Source organism: Anas acuta, chromosome 8, assembly GCF_963932015.1.
Source record: "Anas acuta chromosome 8, bAnaAcu1.1, whole genome shotgun sequence".
In the NCBI taxonomy this organism is placed as follows: Eukaryota; Metazoa; Chordata; class Aves; order Anseriformes; family Anatidae; genus Anas; species Anas acuta.
This window is the reverse complement of record NC_088986.1, coordinates 10,668,909-10,687,639: the sequence shown is the minus strand read 5'-3', so window position 1 is coordinate 10,687,639 and position 18,731 is coordinate 10,668,909. Positions and strand designations below refer to the sequence as shown.

General features: G+C 50.8%; 1 protein-coding gene across 3 annotated transcripts in view; it reads right to left on the bottom strand.

Moving 5' to 3' along the window:
- The window catches only part of ERI3 (ERI1 exoribonuclease family member 3), a 109,171-nt gene extending 94,293 nt beyond the window's left edge, over nucleotides 1-14,878 (bottom strand). The window contains exons 1-2 of one of the 3 annotated variants that reach the window (XM_068691357.1): nucleotides 14,761-14,878; nucleotides 6,509-6,783 (exon numbers count right to left, since the gene is read on the bottom strand). In XM_068691357.1, coding sequence (XP_068547458.1) covers nucleotides 6,509-6,760 — 252 coding nt within the window. In that variant the 5' untranslated portion in view covers nucleotides 6,761-6,783; nucleotides 14,761-14,878. Of the gene's footprint in view, nucleotides 1-6,508; nucleotides 6,784-11,187; nucleotides 14,176-14,734 lie in introns of those variants that run through there. The other 2 variants (XM_068691356.1, XM_068691358.1) reach the window with 2 other exon arrangements.
- Between the last annotated feature and the right edge of the window lie 3,853 nt (nucleotides 14,879-18,731).

Genomic DNA, 18,731 nt, shown 5'->3' with positions numbered 1-18,731 from the left:
AACATCACAGCTAACCGCTGGTGACAGCACGTTCCTGCCTGGCACTGAGAGCGAAAGGACACGGCCAAGAGCTACGCTGCCAGCCAGCAAGTGCCCAGATTGAGAGACAACACAAGGAGGGAACAAAGGGGAAGGAAGTGTGAGGCTTGGGCATGTCCTGTGCCCTCCTCACCAAAAGGAGCTGAGCTGCACCTTCTCTTTGTGGGGAAGGCTTTGTTGTAATCTACAAGAAGACCAGCTGAATGCACTTAGGAATAGACAGCCTGAGAAGTGGCCTCCAGGGAGGTGATGTGCAAGGGAGGAAGAAGCCGTGGCACCGTTCCTTACCTTCAGAAAGGCACACGTTACCCTCATCAGCTGCTTCACGGCGAGGCGAAGCAACCTTTAACCACAGCACAGCCGACTGCTGTTTCAGGAATGCGCACGGATCTTTTCTTTTCAGGGTGACTGAAGCTCAGCTACTTGTCTGCTGCAGCAACAAGCCCGCCTAACTCTGCAACTCGTCACCTGAACGACGTGCAATGTTTGCACAGCTAAGGATACAAAACGGCGCAGGTGGGGAGCTGCCCGCTGCCATGCACGGCTGCTGGGGGGCTCGGCAGGCTGCGAGGGCAACGTGACTGATGGCTGAAGGCAGCCGTCTCATCGGCCTGTCAAGGGCAGCCCAACGCCGGGCAGGTTGGGTCAGGTTAGGGCTGCGGCAATCAGCCCCTCAAGCAGCTGGTATTTTAGGTTTGTTGATATACTAACGCCGGGTTTGTGTCTGTAGGTAAGAAATTGCTTTGTATTTTGGCATGTCAGGTGTCTTGCCCGGTGGTCTAGTGGCTGCGCTCTCCAGGTTTGGGTTCGGTGGCTGTTCAGGTTACCGAGCTCGTCAGGTTTGAAATAAACACAGCTAATTCCACTGCCTGGAGCCACAGCCCGTCCCGTCAGCTCCACGTCGGTCATGGCGAGGTTGGCCCTATCACTGCAAGAGCGAGGGAGGTCTGCAAGGCAAAGCCACCGCCCCAGAGAAGGCGGCTTTCGTGGGCTGCACCACAGCTGGTGCCACCGACATCGCAGCACCAATTCTGAAACGCTGGCTGTTCCCTCCCATCCCCACATCCTCCAAAATAAAGACATTATTCTCAATACCGGTCAAGCTATTTCACAACAGTCCGGTGGAATTGCAATGAAGTGCACGACATATGGAAAACACAATAAAAAAGAACTGCATTTCTTTAATTTCAGACGCCCCTCGTAGTACATTAGGTTACCAATATTTACGTGCTCTCGGAAGAATTTGTAACAGCTCGGATGAACCAGCTCCAAGGCCTCAAAAAGTTTTTTTTTCCCCAAACAATTGTTCCAAAAATTAATGTGAACAGAAAAGCCATCTAAAATAGCTTTTATATGAACTATTTCCTGACACTTTAAGAACTTAAAGCATTACAACATAAGAAGAATGGCGTAACCGCAGCCATGTAGCTTCATTAAACACTGGGTATAAAGTAAGCCCTAATTGGCAAAGAGATGATAAATACGTATTTTTTACTTACTTTTAGTAAGGAAAAAAAAAAGGAAAAGGCTTTAAGCGACTGTGTTACATGCATCTTTAATGACATTCCTCTAGAAACACCACTGTAAGAAGCTGAATTGAGAGCTATGTATTTAGAACTACACCCAAGCCTAAGCTGCATGAAGACAGGTAATTGCAGATTAATATTCCACTGTAATACTTACGCACAAGAGTGCTGAGTTAAAGTTGCCATGGGAAACAAGCCTGAATTTCTTCACTTTCCAGCAATTCATGATCAGCCTTAATAAAGGATTTGGCAGGTGATTTCTAATGCACCGAGCTGAACAGCTACACAAAACCCGTGCTGGCAGAGAGCTGCTACGCAGGGATATGTGGATAGGACACGCAGACTGGCACATATCCCCTGTCTGCCCCTGGATGGGACGGTGACGATCTGCTACCTCGTGAGCCACCTCCTCTATTCCCTCTCAGGACCTCAGCTAGGATTGCCCCAGCAGCTTTCATGGAGCACTGCCTGAAGAGCACGCAGAAGACACCTCGCAGCCTGCTGGTTCCTCCTGTAGCCTCCTCCCACGTTTGTAATTGCAGGGACAGAGCCCTCCTAGATGTCCAACTTGCTACCAACTTGCCCACTTCTACTACTTCCCCCGAGCACAGAGCTTAGTACACGTGTTGCTAAGCCCTAAAGGTGGTAGAAATCAACATCCATTCACATCACAAGCTCAGTCTGCAAATCACAGCGGCTCAGGAGCAGAGAGGCATCGTGCAGATGTCCCTACCACGGGACCAACACCACGGGCAGAGGAGTATGGAGATGGAGAGGCAGCGATCGCTGTGGCCACTCCAGCTGTGCCTGCCTGAGACTGAGAGCCAGGACAGGGAAAATGCATGTAATGCTCACTTACACCAGCTCTCGAGGAAACGCAGCCTGAAACCAATTTAAACTTGTCTTCATTTGCACTTAGTGTTACCTTAAGGAAAGGCCGGCTCTCATTTGTTAATGGGATTTTGCCAATCAGGAAAATGTGCCATGACCATACAGGTTTATCTGCACTATTACTATCCTACTTCAAATTATTATTACCCTTAAATCATTACTGTTATATTTAAAAATAAATCAGTAATTGAACATATGCTTATTTGCAGTCTCAGTGTTTACAGTTTCATGTTGAAGTGTTGAGTAATGTTCTGTATTTGTTCAATTACAAAGTATGTCCAGCTTCATGTGACAGAAGCAATTAAGATGCACACAGTAACAGCCAAAACGCACGTTAAACAAACGTGAAACAAGTAGGACACACTGAACAAAACGATCAAAAGAATTTCATATTTAAAACACGCTGCTTAAGAGAGCAAGGAAGGTATCACCTGTAATTAATCTCTCTGCCTCTGGTGACAGCCTCCTTTAGCAATGAGAAGACCTGAACGTTTCAAACCTTCCTTTCACAGAGAGTGGAAGAGGCAGCTTTCTAATTCCCAACTGATTATCAAATTTGAGCGAACCCAAGACACTGAAGTCAAGTACCTGAAGAATTGACACGAGAAACCAGTAACTTCATCGCTACCAAAAGCTCAGCGAGCAATCCTAGGTCCAGCTGCTGGGTTCTGCCAGCCCAGGGGTCTGATGCTCTTTTACACGTCCAGCCAGCAGGTGTACAAGCCTGAGCAGCGTTTGTTTTTCATGGAAGTGCTTTTAATGGATTACAGTAGAGACTGACACCCTACGTAGAGACAATTTCATATTCAGCTTTGAACAGCTCTGATTTCTCACCAGACTTTTTCACGTTTAAGAAAATCATTGCTTTTTGCCCACTCTGCTGAAGTTGAAGGTGAGATACACGGCTTGCTGGCCGAGTGGGGCACTGCCCCTCGCAGCAATAATAAAGCAGGGACACAGGCAGCTGCAGATCCGAGCTCCTGAATAGCCACTGAAAGCACCAGCCACCATAAACACGGTGTACACAAGGACGAAGGGACAGAAGAACGATTCCCACCTATTAATGCATCTTCTGAGCATCTGAACCACCACACGTACCTTCCTCTACATGCTGACAGAGCACAAAAGAGGCATGCACTTGCAAACTCTTAGCAGCCAGCAAAGGGAAAAGAGCAAGCGACGAGCTGGAGCTGACAAATGAAGCACGCTACCACTGCCGTGGCCCCAGGACCACTGACCTGCACGCTGCGACGGCTCCTGCCTGACCCCACCGGGCTTTGGATCGAATTCCAAACACACAGGCAAGCTTTAAAGAGATGCGAGGGGGCAGCCATAGCCATCCTTTCCTGCCAATCCCCTACTGACCTTTGGCTGGTTAAAGCACTATGTGTCACAGACCGTGCCTCCAGTCTTCAGGTTTTCCCACCTACACGTTTGGGGCAGCGCACTTAAACCCTCCGCTTCCTTTTGTGCCTGGGATGGCCCATCGCTCCTAAATACACCCACAAAACCTGCACGCCAAGCTGCCTCTTGGTGCGTTTAAATGCACGCTTTGATTTGGGGGCGTATCTCTGGCAAGCTGGGAGGAATCGGGGAGGTGACAGCAACCCGCGAGGACGCAGGGTGGCTGCAGCACACTCCTGGTGCTACTGCTCCTCTGCGGACGTAGGGCAGGGACCAGGACGGAGCAGAAATGGTAATGCAAAGGGCAGCTGCCATACAGCACAGGGGGGCCGCAACACAGATGGCTTCCTGGGGGAATGCTGCTGTCCTCGACCCTCCCTGATCCCCATTTCAGAGGCTGTGCCATGAGACCTTGGAGGGGACAGCACAGCGTGAAAGGGGATGGAAATGCAGGAGTCTTTGGGGCTCCCTGAAGAGCCTTTTCATGAAGGACTTCCCCAGGGCCAATGTCAGCGAGGCTGCTGGCTGCAGGAGAGCACAAGGAAACACTGCGGGAGGGGGAGCTGATGTGGCAGGCACACACCTTGGTGTAAATAAAAAGACAGCTCCTTCTGCTGAGAAGCTGGAACATTTTGAAGAGCAGTTAGTGAGAAATGTGAAGTGCACTGCACAGTGGCAAGTGCACTCTGCCAGACTTCGAGGCTGAGATGGCTAAATTTACAGCTATGACTACCCACTGAAAGTAACTTGGATCACGGCTCAGCTCTGTGTGCAGCCTCCTCATCACATTCCAGCGCATTCGAATTTCATTGCATCACCTACTAGGCTTCCATTCCGCAAGCAACGTAACAAAGGCAGAAAAAGAACTGGGACCGCAGTTAAAACCAGCACCTGACCACATCTGGCTCCCATGTCTGTCCTCAGACCACAGCTACAAAACCTGCCTGGCACTGCTCCACTGAAAGATCCCGCTAGGAAGACCTTGCACAAACCATTCATGAACATCCACAGCAGTTTGCTCCCCACGACACAAAACCTCAACAGCAAACAGAGCTAAAGCCACGCTGGTCAGCAGACAGGGAAGGTGTAGGTAGGGGCAAGAGCTGACAAATCCCTTTTCTGTAAAGTTGCCTGATTGCAGCAGGCAACTTCAGCCTTTTCAGAAAGCGGCACTGATTTCCATGCAGCAGGAGCCGTCCCCTGATTTGCCAAACTCATTTGTTTGCGAGGACGTGAGGGACTGACAGGCCTCACACCACACGAGATACGACATGGATGCTGCACACAGCAGATGGGAAAAACCACCAGCGAAGAACATCCCCACCTTAAAGGTGCAACAAAATATATAGCAGATCTGCGTTGGCCCAGGCCATTACTTTCCCCGGCAAGGACTTGGGGACAAAGCTCCTTAAAACAGTAGTAATCATATTCCACTCATGCTCCTTTTTACTGCCAGCTGTAAACCAGCTCCCCATGCATCATGGTTTTGCATCAAAATGCGTGCAGACCAAGCCCATATCCAGAGGGACAAGGGAGAGCCGATTTACAGCTTTGACAGGGCTGCGCACCCGAGGCTGAGCGGGCAGCAAATATCCTGACATCGCACTCAGAGAGCGCTTAAAGCTGCTGCCAGAGCTGGATGAGCAGCCACAACAGCCTCCCACAAAGACCCAGCAAAAGGGCAGCGAATTTGCGGTCCTTTTTTCAGGCAGCACTGGAGACCAGTGGCACCGCTGGGGAAGAGAGGGGACAGGTCTGGTCCCAGCCTGCAGCACGCCTCTGACAGGAGGAGCCCGAAGGAAACCACGGCCGCACTGGGAAATGAACACGCTGCACCGAGCCATCTCAGTAACGAGATACCCCGTTGGTTACTGTCCAGCCCTCAGTACAGTTGAAGCAAAGCAAAGAGAATTTATTCTCAGAGCCAACGCGCCAGCAATAGAAGCAAGAGGCCAGTTGCTCAATGCACAGGAGGGCGTGAAGTCCAAGCTCCATTTCGAGACTCGGAAATTCTGCTGCTTTGTCACTAACCCAGTATTATACTTTGTCTTTTCAGCATGTTTTTCCAATTGAAATGGAAACCCTAGCCCCATCCTGCTGACAACTGAGAATATATTTACTATGTTACTCTGCACTATTACGGGAGGACTGCCTGCAGAAAAACATCTGAGCCTCAGGTGGATCTCTGCATGTCTCAGGAGGTAAAGCACTGAAAAACTGCCCCGAAGCTGACCAGTTCATATCTCATTACACTCCAGAGTTAACAACCACACAAAATAACTTCAGTAACAGCTTTTTTCCTTGCAGAATCAAGCAGGGTTGTTGGGAGTACTCTACCAATGCAGGTTCCCAGCCTGCAATTTTTAAACCATCTCCAGTTCAGGCAGCTGACAGACATGCATGGCTTTAAGTAGCATTTCTGATATTGTATTGTCGCTTCCCTGATGGAAATCATGCTCCTTCTGTTTGTTCCTCACAGTGCTCCTAACAGAGTGGGTGATGGCTAGGAGCTTTGGAGGACCAACGACAGGAAGAAGGTGGCAGAAACCAAGGGAAATGAGCAAGCGAGCACCGTGTCTTTGCCTTCCCCCTCTCACAAAGGGCAGCAGCAACTCACGAGGGGAAAATTAACAGGCTCAGCTATTTACCTGAGGATGAATCTGTGGTTTGTCACACGTGGCCTCAAAATCCAGCACTAAGAAGTAGTGATATCTCTGTGGAGGGAAGGACGACATTGCTGCCATGGAAGCTCCGAAGCCGTGGGACGCCAGTTTCCTGCTTACGATGGAGCCGTACCCTTTGAGAACACCAGGCGGGCGGAGGGAGCACACAGCTTGTCTTGTCCTTGGAAGTAAGTTTTGGGGAAACTTTGCTGCTCCAGTATGGAGGAGTGCTATCATTGAACATCCAGAGGCATCTGAAACTGAAGAGAGACTCGTGTTACTTAGGCACATCTCATCTCTGCCAGCATTGCTCCGCCGCACTTCTTCATTGGAGGTTTTCTCCGTGCTTCCCGGTGGACGTTCCAGCACTGCAAACCTGGAATAACAGCAACCTGCCATCTGGACTGAGCTCACGGCGTCCAGAATCACAGGTAACTGGAAATTAACAGCTCTAAATGAAGAACCATGAGCCACACAACATTCACGGCTCCATGCACCAGATTACACCTCCCCGCTGGACCTTATCCTAGCAGAACACAACACAAACCACAACGCGTGAAACGTCTGACCCAAACCTATTGAAATTTCGGAGCCCTTTCATCTGTTCATACACAACGCAACTTCTGATACACGGCAGGAATTCAACACCAACACTACCACCCATCGGAACAGCCTGGCCCTGAAAATGCCTGTTAGGCTCACCACAACCTCCCCATCGCACCACAAACCCACACGTCTGGGGGCCAGAGGAGCCCTCCCTGGGGAAGTTCTCACTTGCCCCAAGTACCAGGTTTCCCTGCGATGTGATTCCAGTGCTGCACTGGATTTCTCACTTCAGGGATTTCTCTGAGGAAGACCCTGGTACAACAAACCCAAGCTGTCCTTCCAGTAAAACACAAGCCAGGCTTTATAGGTTATGATCTTCCTCCCTCCTCCCCAGAAATACCTCACGTAGCCATCCCCTTCTCATGCTTGTATTGAGTAAGGGCTATTTAATAAATTACCCCACCCACAAGAGACTGTCTGGATTTCCCCCCTACCCTTTTTCTTTTCAAATGTTGCAGGAAAAACCTGCTCCCAGGTTCACATTTATGGAGATGAGAGCAAGCCCTGCTCGCGGAGCTGGCACTCAGTGGTGGCAAAACAGGTGAATTTGGGCAACCCCATCCTCACAAAGATACAGCAGGGTGCAATTCCCCACAGACATCCCATGTGGGGCTGAGGACAATGGGCATGGCCTGCTTTTGGCTCTGGGCACAGCCCCATCGCTGCCCAAGCCCAGCCACACACGCGCTTGCTTCTCCTCCGTGAAATGGGAGAGAGGAAGCAGAGGACTCGCAGCCCGCGCCCCAAGTCGCTATTTGCACAGAAGACAGCATTTGCTCTTCCCCATCCGTTAGTCCGTCAGGTAAATAAGGCACGTGCCAAAACACACACTTAATGAGGTAAATAACACGCCTCCGACAGCGGCTAAATCTGTATTTACCTGCGAGCCCGGCGGAACTCGGAAGGCCCAGATTAGGAGCTAATTGCGGCTGAGCAGGCTGCGTGCTCCAAGCAAACACACGGTGTGCACCCTGCCCTTCGGAGGGCTGCGGGGCAGGGAGCACCCGGGCACTCCACGGCTGGAAACCGGAGGAGCCGGAGGGGTTTCAGGTGGAGCCAGTGCCCACGGTGTGAACGTGGCTGCACCTCCTGGCTCTCCTGTTGGCAAGGAGCCCTTGCTGTACCAACGCAGCGAGCCTGGTACCTGGAAAACTGCTGACACAAGTCACAAAACCACAATAACCGGAGCCACGCTGCAAGCACAACACTGCTTTTATCCTAAAGGGGCTCAGCTCTGCCTACTGCTTCTCCATCTACAGCTTTCACTGTCATTAACAAACGCGTTACCACCCGACAGAAGTTACATTCGCTTCTAACCTGCCCCAAATAAGAGGTATTTGAGGTGTCCGTGCTTACAGTCTTCAAGCTAGGGGTGGGTGTAGGTGTCTCTGGAGGATTTGGGCTCATTGCCACGTGGCCCCAGCAGAGCCAGGCAGGTCCGTGCCACGCGGACCAACGTGGTGTGCACCCAGTGCCATCAGGCATCCCATCATCAATGTGGGGAGCAGAGGGAGCCATGCCCTGAACAAAGGTGTGCACGTGGGGGATTTTCTGCAATTCCCCTCTGCAGACTGCGTACAGAGAGGAGCAGCCCCCCTGCAAGCCCCGCACTGCGAGCCAAATGAAGTTTTAACTGCGTGTTTACCCAGCCACTGCTCCAGGTGCCCTGGGAAGCCCTTACATCATCTGCTCCGCCAGGGTCAGAGTGCCTCGGAGCACAAGATAGCTGGTGAGCAAACACACTTTATTAGAAGTCACGGAAAGCATTTATAACTGCTATGACAATGCAAGGCACTAGTAATTATCCTCCACTTTTTTTTTTTTTTTCCAAAGGGACAACAATGCAGGCAGCACGGCTTCAAAAACCAGAAGCCCTGCTCCATCCTGACAAACCCACGTGTTACACGAGCCCAAATCCACACCTAAGTGAGAAAACACACTGCCTATGCACACAGGTCAGATCATAACCTCAGATAGTGCAAACTGCCACATCTGGCTTCCAACCCACCGAGGTTAATATTTCATATCACAGAGCTCCAATTCCTCACAGATATATATAACGGGACCACGAGCGGAGGCTGGACTTGAGGAATTATTTTGACAGACTGTACACAGACCTAGGAAAACGTGACAGCATTTTACACCTGCAACACCCAGGAAGAGGGAAACAGCCACGTGTGCTGGGTTGCAGCTGGAAGATCAAGTCAGCACTAGGTGCTGTGTAAGTGCACCACATGTGACATCGCCAGCTATCATCAGCAACTGGCTCTTCAAATTAAAAAATATAAATAAGTGGCTGTGTCAAAGTCAGCAGGGCACTGCAAGGGCTCAACCTGCAGGGCAGCCCCAAAGCCAGGGCACAAATCCATCAATGGCAAGACTCATCAGCCTACGATCTTGAGCTCAACAGGCTCTTCGCACTTAACATAAATGCTTATTTTTACAACCACACCTATTTAAAGTCACCTGGCAGCAAAAGATGGCATAACTTTAACTGCTTGCCTTTAACTCAAAAATATTCCTTCACCGCTCCGTTTGATTAGCTGAAGCAGGAGGGGGGAAAAGGGATGTTTCTTGGGTTGCCCCTCCAACCTTAAAGGATTTCTTTTACGAGAGCCTCCATTTACATGCTAAATTACTTTATGTTATGGTAAAATGGCCTTACCACAGTATTTCTATAAAAAAAAAAAAAGAAAAACAACCTAAATAACAATGCAAACTAAAATTTAAAAAAAAGCAAGAAATAAAAAAAAAAAAATAAAAGCAAGCTTTGGGAGTAGCACAGCTCAGTTTATTCCCTAAGCAAAGCCTGAGCAGAGGCAACTACAACTCCTGGTCTCTGGCAGCCAGCTAAACTCAAGGCTAGAGCAACCAAAACCAATCCAAAACGTAAATCAAGTTTGTCTCATTTTATTGAGTTTTATTCATAAATAAAGAGGATAAAAAGAGAGGGCAATAAAGATGCATTTTGTGGAATAAAATTGCATACATTTAGCAACTCCTGGAACAGGGCATGGCCAAAAGAAGGCAGGACTTCCAATTTGGGAGCTGTTCAAATGCGTACTTGGGAGGTCAAATGTGAGCCCATATTTCAGTTGTGTGTAGATATAACTGAAGAACAATAGAGAGATCTTAGTTGTTTTTAAAATTATTAACCTAAATCATTAACCTAAAACAAAATATTTCATGACAGAGACTACAGTCCAAGAGATGACAGCACCTGGCTAGCCTGGGAGACGGGAAACAAGAGACTTAAGGACAAACCCAGCTGATCCGAACTGGCACTCTCCAAACTTACAAAAAATAATACATAAAGTAAAACGAACAGAACACAAAGCTTTGATAAGTGCTTTAATGATGTGACAGGATTTTAGACAGGTAAATTTGCTTCTGGAAGTTGTTAACCTCACTGCATCACCTCCTGAGCGTTAATCCAGAACACCCCCACGACAGCACTCCGCTTCTGGCTGGGTTTGGCTGCAGCACCGCTAGACAACCAAGACCAAATTTTGGAAAATTCGTAATGTAACCTCCCCTGAGCACTGCCATGGGATGCCTACGTGCTGTCTCCTCATTCCTCATCACAGATACAACTGGGACTCAATCATTTGGTTCTTACAGCGCTCCAGAATGGCTTGCAGCTTCTTCCCACTACAGACGAAGATGCCCCTGTTCTCAGGAACTTACAGGCTGAAGTTAGACCCAGTGCGGTACGGGAGGGTAAGAGAAGAGAAGGGGTTCCAGGGGTAACTTTTTTTTTTTTTTTTTTTTTTAAAAAAAAGCTAGAAATAAAAATAAAAGCAAGCAAGCTTTGGGAGTAGCACAGCTCAGTTTATTCCCTGTGCAATGCCTGAGCAGAGGCAACTACAACTCCTGGTCTCTGGCAGACAGCTAAACTCAAGGCTAGAGCAACCAAAACCAATCCAAAATGTACATCAGGTTTGTCTCATTTTATTGAGTTTGATTCATAAATATAGAGGATAAAAAGAGAGGGGGCATTACAGGAGAGATGAGCGAACGCAGGAAGGATGCAGGGCACTGCTGGGTTCAGTTCTCACCCGTTCCTCGAGCTCATCCTTCCCGCTGCGTTCCTCGGCTGCTATCTCAGAGGCACGGGCTCCGAGCACCAGCATCTCCTCCATTGTGACGCCACAGACGCGAAGGCTTGTGAGATCACAATGAGCGAGGCGGTTTTTGGGGCTACCGCTCCCTACGAGGCTGGGAAACAAACACAGCTCAGTTGACGTGCCGCACAGCGCCACCCGCGCCCACCGCCCAGGAGCGCTCCCGAAGACGAGCCGAGCAATTCCGCTCCCGTTTTATTAGGCCACCTCCGCGAGGCAACCCACTTTTGTCACCTCCTTGGCTGGTCTCTTAAGAGAGGCTTTGCTGGGTATTTTTAAACCTCCTCCACGAGGAAGCACGGATCAGCACACGGACCTAAGCTGAAGTTGGAAGAAGCTCCACGTAGCAAAGGACTGGTCACTTAGAGAAAAGGCAGGAGGGAAACGACAAAAAGTAAAACAAAGAAGTAGGAGGAGGTGTATACAACAACAGGTCGGAAAGCTGCAGGGGAAGAGCGGGCTGAGTACTGCAGCAAAGTTACTGAGTCCAGACAGGAACCCTCTGGTCCAGTCTCCCACCTCTGCACGGGAGCTATAAAAAAGGCCCTGGGGTGAAGCTACACAAAATGGGGTTAACTGCCCCAAGAGCTCTTGGGGGCCAGAAGCAGGCACACCCATCCTTCCCTCTCAGCCTGATTCTCCTGCCAGTTATCTCACGCCCAGTCCTGCGCTCATCAGGCCTTGCCATGAGCCAATTCAACCACAGGAACCCATAGAAGGGCTAACGCAGCCAGAGTAAAACACCATTAAAGCAAGATAGTTTCCTAGCTTGATAGTTCCCAGAGAAGGTATCCTGGCTCTAGCAGCACAAACTCATGAAACCTGAAGTCAGCAAGCCCATCGGGCCATCCCGCCCAAACCTCGTGTCATGCCGGCCGTAAAGTTTCCACTTCATCAATCCTGAATCGAGCTCGAAGGCTCGCACACCTTTCAGAAAAGTTTCTGGCCTCGAGCCCCCAAACACGGGGGCTCCCAACTACCTGCAGCCCGCTCGTTCCAGTGGTCAACCACTTCACTGTCAAAAAATAACACAGTTTTAATTCAAACCTCCCCAGCCCTGGTCTTTGGAAAGAGCTCTAAAATGCATGGCACCGCGATGCTCTCAACCCGCAGACTCCCTGCTCCAGAAGGGAGAGATTTGCAGCTACCACGCTTCCAGGCAGGGCAAGCTACTGCTGCACATCAGCCTAGTTCTGTGAGAGGAGAAACACCAGCCAGCCTCTTGTTTAATGGGATGCAGCATGCACAACCACTTGGTTTTCATACACGAGTGCCACAGCTGCACACCTTTGTTATCCCAAACCTGAAGGTTAATGCCTAAGAGTGCCAAATGAATCTTAGTGTACTCCTCATGTTTGATCTTCACATATGAAATCTGAAAATATTAAAAAAAAAAAGTTTGTACTCTGCCAAAGGTCTGTCCTGCTGGACAGGGAAATACATGCCGCAAGCAGGGCAGCAGCTACAACAGGGCACAGGTTCCACACAACCCCCTCTCAGCAACCCTGGGAAACCAGCGCGGAAGATGTTACCTCTAATATCCAACCACTCAAGGAAAAAAAAGTCAACTTCAACAAGTACAACTGAAATTATGAAAAAAAAGTTGGTTAGGAGCGAGGTATCACCTGTCCAACAGACCTGGAGGGAACACAACCACTCAGCTGGCACCTGCCCAACACAGGTGACCTCTCCCAGGGGGGGAGGAAAGTTGCCACGTGGTAGCTGGCAGCGACAGCTACCGCTGCTGCTCCAGCACACGCTGTGAGCAACAGGTTGGCCTCTTCCTTGTGAGGGAGGCACAGCCGCTTTGCAGCCTCCCGTGTTCTCCTGGGGAGATGACTCCACCAGCCAGCCCCACCCCTGCACAGCGCCAGCCCTGCGCCCCACAGCCCTGCTGCCCTGTACCCGGAGGCGGCTGCTGGGCCCACACAGCAGCAGAGCCAAGCGTAAAAACTTCACGTACTTAAGCCTCTTCCAGAGCTTTATTTCCAAAATTAAAAGGAGGAAAATAATAATAGTAAAAAACATAAAAATATATCAAATTGAAGTACCTCCCAACTGCAAAACAGAACCTTAAGGTCACATCAAACCATTTCGGCGTACACTCAATCCAAGAGTTTCTTTATTTAGCACCAAGCACATTAGCGTGTTTGCTTTTTAATGCTTTAACGGGTTCCTTCTTCTTCTGGGTTTTGGTAACACTCAAATCTGTCTGGCTATAACACTTTTTTTTTTTAAGAAACAAAAACTACACCATTCACGTAAAGCCACCCAAAGTTTGATAGAAACAAGAACTGTAAGAGGGACACTCTTTGAAACGAGACAAGCGTTTAGTCCCCGCAATAAATTAACATCAAAGTTCAGCTGCAAAGACCAAAATTCAGTACTTGAAAGGGAACAAAAATATCAAAAATATCTGAAATCCAATTTCCCAAGCCCACACACTGAAGAGTAACCAACTGGACCTCTAGCACGTTGTTTATTTTAAGAACAATTCATTCTTGGAATAAAAAACTCCACCAACTTTACCATAAAGCGAAGCGATGCACAACTGAATGCCAAAATTAATCCCAGCTACCTTTAGAAAAACAAAACCCTCCAACAACTCTCTGTTAACACCTGATGGGACGAGCCTCACGGAGCTGCACCTGCTCAGAGCCCCGCACACCTCACCCATCCTGAGGCTTGGTGCAAGCTTCAACCGAATGGAAAACTCCCCGGTCCCTTCCACGGACAGGGGTTTACGAGCTCCGAGCAAGCAGCAGCCAGCCACCCACCCACCCACCGCGGAAGCCCAGAGCTCAGTGAGGAGGAGGATGAAGCAGAGAGGAGGCACACCAAGAGTTCGGCTTACAACGAGCACGCAGACCCACCGGACACAGACTTTAAGAGACAGAGCGCAAGGGGCGAGCACCAACACCCCCCAAACAAATCCCAACAGAGAAAAAAAAAAAAACAAAAATGGGGGGGGGGAAAATAACAAGAAGGGGGGGGAAGGAGGCCCCCAACCTCCTCCTCCCCCACACCCTCAGGGGCCCTCCCGGCGCTGCCGCCCCCCCCATTCCCCCCTCCCCTCCCTCCCCTCCCATTACCGGGGCGCAGCCCCCGCCCCCCCCCGGTACCGGTTCCCCCCCAGCCCCCAGCCCCTCTCCCCGCGGGCCCAGCCCCGTTGCGGCCCGTGCGGCCCCGCGCAGCCCCGAGCCGCGGCCGGGCCCCGAGCGGCCCAGGCCCCGCCACGCCCCCCCCGCGGCCTCCCCCCCTCAGCAAGGCCTCACCGGGCCCCGGGGCCTTGCCCCCCCCCCCCTCCTCCTCCCCAAGCGCCCCGCTCCGGGCCTCCCCCTTCCCCGGGCCGGCCCCACGCCTCCCCCCGGCCCCTCCCGGCCCTGCCCGGCCCGGCCTCGCCGCCTCCCGAGGCCCGGCGGCGCCGCTCCCCCCCCCCCCGGTTCCCCGGGGCCCCCCCCGGGCCGCGGCCGCTCCGCACCACGAGTCCCCGGCACCGCCGCTCACCTCCGCGCACTCTGACCTCTGACCCCGCTCTGAGCGGCAGCGCCGCCAGCCAATCGCAGCGCCTCCTGCCGCCGCCGGGGGCGGGGCTTCCTCGCCGCGGTTGGCCTCCCGGCGTCAGAGCCCGGCCGGAAGCGAGGCGCGGGGCATGCTGGGGGTTGTAGTTCTGAGGGTGTGGGGGGGGGGCAGCGCCTCCGTGGTGCTGTGCCCGCCTCCTGGTGGCCCCTGGGGCGAGGCTGTGGGGGGTCAGGAGCCCCTCGGCCCCACTGGTGTCCCCAAGTGTCCCCCTCATCCCCACTGATGTCCTCCTGTCACCCTCGGCCACCCCTCGTGTCCCCAAGCACCACACTGATGTCCCCAAGCACCACACTCGTGTCCCCCACAGCGCCCACCCCTCCATCTCCCCACACATCTCCCCATCTTGTCTCCACAACCCACCCACTGTGTCCCACAGCCCACACCGTCACGTCGCCCAGTGCCACGTCCCATGTCGCTTGAGGCCAGCCCTCCATGTGCCACATGGAGCCTGCAAAATAAATACCAAATGCTATGAAGATGTCCCCATCAGTCACTGGCTTCCAGGCTCCTCTGCATTCGTGCAGCTCTCTGATCCTAAAACCTGTGTCTGGACCTTGCCCTGACTTTGCTGGACATCCCTAAGCTAGCATCACCTCCCCATTCCACGGATGGCACCTTCAGCTAGGATACATGCAGATGACCTGCAAAGATGCCTGTCTATAACCCCTGAACAGCACAGCTGCTATGCCAACCATACCTTGAGAATGCCATTGCTTGCATTTTGCCTTCTTCCTCGCTCCCCTCGTTGACTCACACCTCTGCACCTAAGGCATTTCAAGCAAGCAGCTCCTCTGCACTGTCCCTGATGCTCCTCGCACGTGTGAAGAGTAAACTCCGAGTCACTGACTCGTGGCAAATAGGACCGCGAGGGATCTTAGAGGTCACCTCATCCATCCTCCATCTGCAGACAGCAGCAGCCCTACCTCTCTGTCATCTTGCTGCCCCCTTTCAAATCATCCCTGAAGCCTTCCTCTGGCTCTGTGCCTAAAAATATTTGACAAAGGTAAGCGCCGGGGTGCAGAGAGCACTGGCTGCCACTCTGTGAAGTGCAGTCTGCTAGCACAGTCCTGGCTGCCTGGCCATATCTGCCTGCTGCCCATCTTACATCAGCTTGCTGGCTCTTCAGGCTGAATTCATCCTTTTTGCTCTGTTTGTATGCAGCCTTGAACTTTGGAGGCCTGAATCATGAAAGTAGCATGTCAGAACTGTAATATACCAACTGCAAGCCATTTAATAATAGAAAGAGTTCCTTTAAGCCCTCTTAGATTTGGCATCTCTCAGCCGCCCACCCACACAAGCAAGTTTTACTTCTAAGCTCAGCCGTACTGATGTGATTTGTCAAGCCTTTGGTGACTGATGTATGGCTTGCCAAGGAGCACGGGAGAGTGAATATAGGGCTTTTCCGGCGTGGCGTTCCGTGAGCAATCTGTAAGTGCCCTCTGCCAGCCCCTCCTCATCAGGGATAGCAGAGACGTGCTGGAAATGACACAGCAGCCCCAAAGCTTAAAATTTAGGACTCGCAACCTGCCTGTGAGTGTTTCTAGTAGGATGAGAGAGGAAGCCTTTTCACTGCTGACCTCTGGATGTAGCAGTAAAAAATAATCTTTTTCTCCGTCTAGACAAACAATCAATGGCTCAAAGATGCGTGCATGTCTCTTTTTCATCAGCCAAGCCTGGTGCTGTTTCCCAGGCTTGTAGGCACCGCAGCAAGCAGGAGATTTCCTCCTGACCCTTTTTGTGGCAGGGAACTCCTTTCCCAAGCTGAGCATATGCAATAATGCAATAATGGAGGGCAATATCCTGGTCCATGCTAGCCTCAGTGTCCCCTATGAGGTCTATATGGTTTTCCTTCAAAGGCTGTGGGACAGCAATGCAATTACTGTCAGCAACTGTACTACCAAAGAGGTACTTTTTTTTTCTTCTTCTTCTTCTTACAGAGCTCTCAGATGCTGGGGAAGGATCCTCAACCAGCTAGAGGAGAACCACATCTTATAAATATCACCGCTGTTTCTACAGTGTTAGTATCTAAGGCTGTCTTATGTGAGTGTACATGCCTCAAAAGAACGCTGTGGGCCACTGAAAATGTCACCTCAGATTAATCCAGCTCACTCCAGGGTTCTGGAGAATGAAAGAAGGTGATCAATAGATATCCTGTGGCTGGCCCAACGCCGGCCCTCCCAGCTGATATGCATGGCTTCTGCAGCACATTCATTGGGAACTGCTCCCCTCCCCAAGTGACACCATCTGTGGCAGAGCTATGAAATGCAGAGGTGAACAACTGCTGTGGGGCCCTGGGCCAGCAGTACAGAGAAACTGGGATGTGCAGATGGGGAAATATGGGCAAAAGGGCTGACAGTTGCTGATCAGGGTTACCTTATTTAGTTTGTGTGGCATGACCATGCCAATCCCATGGCCGCACAGCCTCAGGACCAACAAAACAAGCCCTCTGTCAGCCCAAGAGCAAGCAAGAGTGTTTCAGCAGCAGGTCTGGTGTCTTAATTGCTTGTCCTACTTTAGAGATCTGGGGATGGCTATAAGCAGTGCAGAGGAAAGACTGTCCAGACTGGAGCAGTGTTGGGGCTGTCCTGATTAAATCTTCAAACATCATCTGGAAAGGTCAGCCTGAAGCTTCCAGCAGTGCCCCCCTCTCACAGCTGGATCTCTGGTGCTGCCGCCAGCAGACACAGCAGCCTGGACCACAGCTATAACTTTAATTTGTTTTAGAAAACTCATAGTTCCTTAACACAGCATCGCTTCACTCTGCACAAATGTGCGTCCACCTTGGGGCTGATGGATGGGCAGGGCTTTAAGGGGAGGCAGCAAAGTGGTGGGGCAGGGCAAGGCAGGAAAACAAATAAATCCCACTGACTGCACATCGCAGCTCTAGGGAATTATTGTGTTAATGAAGGGCTGAGCACACCTTAGCCCAAGATGGGAATCACGCCATAGTTCAGCACAAACAAGGAGGGAGGCTGTCACTGACTGCCTCCCCAGCCCTGCCTACGGTGCCTTCTGGCTGAGGAGTTATGGAGCACAGCGCCTTTTAACGCAGCAGGATTTTACAAGATTATGGCACAAAAAGCATCACCTCATTTTAAAGGCAACTCCTTTAGTTCTGTTCAGCTGCTTATGCTGAATGCAACTTTTAAATGTCTTATAATACACATGACAAGTAGTCTTGTATCACTGTTTTCTACTTAACAAGTTAATAATGTGCCAACTCAAATCCTTCAGTTACTAACGCCACCGGTGGGACTCATTAAGCAACGTGAACACATATTTAAGGGAATACTAATATTCACAATGTACATTTTTATATTCATGTTGTCATTCTTGAAACCACAGCTCAGTTCATGTGTTCTGCTGAAACATTTGTTTGCAGAGGATTTCTCTCTCCTCTTTTCTCCAAACACATATACTATCACTGGGGTATCATTCTCATGAATGATATTAATGACAGCTTGTCATCATGGAAAGCTATTCCTAGCTGTCAATTAAAGGGTGTTTTGAAAGGAAGCAGCTCGTTCAGCCCCGTGGGAGCAAGTGTGTCTCATTGTTTGACAGTGACCCCCTGATGGATTTGGGAGCGGCAGCAACAGCAGCTTGGTGGGGCCAAGAGGTTCGCAGATGCAGCACTCGGCTCGTGGGTGATAAAGACCGGAGATTTTAAAGGTGCTGAGGTCCTTAATCTAGGAAAGGCAAAAGGGGATTTCAGATCATAAAAGCCCTCCACATGTAAGAGTGTCAGCCAGCCAAGGAGTCCCAGGGATACTGAGCACACTGCTCCATCACATAATATAATTTCCCATTCAGCATCCTAGTCAATTTATCAACCTCCATCTTCAAATATGTTCTTTTACTTGTCCATGCTAGCCCGTCTGGAAGGCTCCTTCAGG